The sequence below is a fragment of the Colossoma macropomum genome, unplaced genomic scaffold, assembly GCF_904425465.1.
Source record: "Colossoma macropomum unplaced genomic scaffold, Colossoma_macropomum, whole genome shotgun sequence".
In the NCBI taxonomy this organism is placed as follows: domain Eukaryota; kingdom Metazoa; phylum Chordata; class Actinopteri; order Characiformes; family Serrasalmidae; genus Colossoma; species Colossoma macropomum.
In genome coordinates this window covers 15823092-15824778 of record NW_023494798.1, presented here as the reverse complement: position 1 = coordinate 15824778, position 1687 = coordinate 15823092, and the positions used below count along the sequence as shown (strand labels likewise).

Here is a 1687-nt window from a genome sequence, read left to right as displayed (position 1 = left end):
TCATGACCTCATTCCTATGTAGTATGATTCATCATATCATATAATTTAAAAGATAAAATGTTTATTTTCTTGTAATATTGGATCAAAATGTAATGAATTTTGCCACCTCTAAATGTTTTTGGCTATGTCACCATGCACCAGTCAGTGGGGAAAAATAATAATATCATGTTTGACCCCCCTTATCATTGAGTGAAATGCTCAGCTCAGAAACTCCCCCTAATTTCACTCAGAAGTACAGAATGAAAATACAATATAATTTCCTATTCATGTTGACTTTAATGCATGTTAATGTATTTGAGTAATACTGACTCATTCCTATTGGTCTACTCCTCATGAAATGATCACACAATGTAAAGGACGGCTGGCATTCTCAAAAAAATATATTTTTGATATATCATTTTATATATCATATCTCATTTTCATATTTTCCAATATCTTAAAATTTTTGACCTAAATACACACGTACACACTGATCCTTCCCACTCTGGTGATGTACTCTTTACAGACATTTTAACAGCATCGCACACCAGGCAGGACAGACCCCCGCTAATTCTAACCCGAATCCTCAGCCTGTTCAATAAGTACACACTCTGCCACGCGCACAGCCCACTCAAGAGCTCTTCAGAGCAGCTCTGAGCTGATGAGCAATCAGAACATGCCACACTGCATTAACTGCATCCACCTTTACACACCTGCCTTGTTACCACACACACCAAGCACTCGCACATCTCACTGACGTTTATGAAGGAGAAGGCTGTTATTTCACTCTTCCTTTCCACTCTGTGTCTTCTTTCAGCTCCACTTTGATGAAGAATACCTCGAACTGGACCAGAACAGCGAGAACCCCCTGAAAAGAAAATCTCCATACATTCTAAAGAGGCAGCTGCACACCAACAAAGCAAGAAGACCATATATTCTGAAACGAAGCTCATTTTACTGATCCCTGTATCCACCACCAAAAAAGACGGTTTACATTCTGTGAATATGTGGCGATTTTCTCAGTAGATCTAGATCTGAACAGTAATGGGTCATTTCTGTTTTCTTTTGGTTTGCTTTAGCACTTTGTCCCTCCACATATCTGTCCCATGTTATCTTTTGCCGAGGGACAGTCCATGTAAATAAAATCAGCAAGCAAATACTGTATGTTTCTTTGAAAGATTATTATATTTGTCCAATGTATATTTATTTTTCTTCTGATGGAATTAAATGACACATCTTTCAACTATTTAAGACATGCACATCATTATTTGGAAGTAATCGTTTTATATATTATAATAATTCTGTTCTCACATTTTTTTCTTGAGGGTCACAGATAATGAAACCCATTCTAAACTTTAGTTAGTGTGTACCGATGGATTATTTCTTATCTGTGTAATAAAGTTTAGTGGTGAGGTCCGCTCAGGCACCAGAAGACTGTTTACTACTTAACACAGCGCATTAAGATAATTTAAGCTTCTTTAAGACCAAAAACATCTGCAAGCTCTGGAGTGGAGCATCCTAACACTCAATATTTATACTCCAGAAATGCTTGCAAGTCCAAGATGCAACACAATATTCTTAAAGAGCATGAAATATTAATATGAATGTCAAATAATATGAAAGATTAATCTGATTTTTGACTCAGAGTAAGTTGCCAAATGCCTCAGGTTGATTAATGTACACACTTAAAAAAGATGGTTCTTCAATG

The 1687-nt window shown here is 36.4% G+C and overlaps 1 protein-coding gene across 2 annotated transcripts in view; it reads left to right on the top strand.

Moving 5' to 3' along the window:
* The window catches only part of nts (neurotensin), a 7162-nt gene extending 5932 nt beyond the window's left edge, over window positions 1-1230 (top strand). For both annotated transcript variants that reach the window (XM_036585287.1, XM_036585288.1), the window contains exon 4: window positions 797-1230. In XM_036585287.1, coding sequence (XP_036441180.1) covers window positions 797-940 — 144 coding nt within the window. In that variant the 3' untranslated portion in view covers window positions 941-1230. The remainder of the gene's footprint in view (window positions 1-796) is intronic.
* The last annotated feature ends 457 nt before the right edge of the window (window positions 1231-1687 follow it).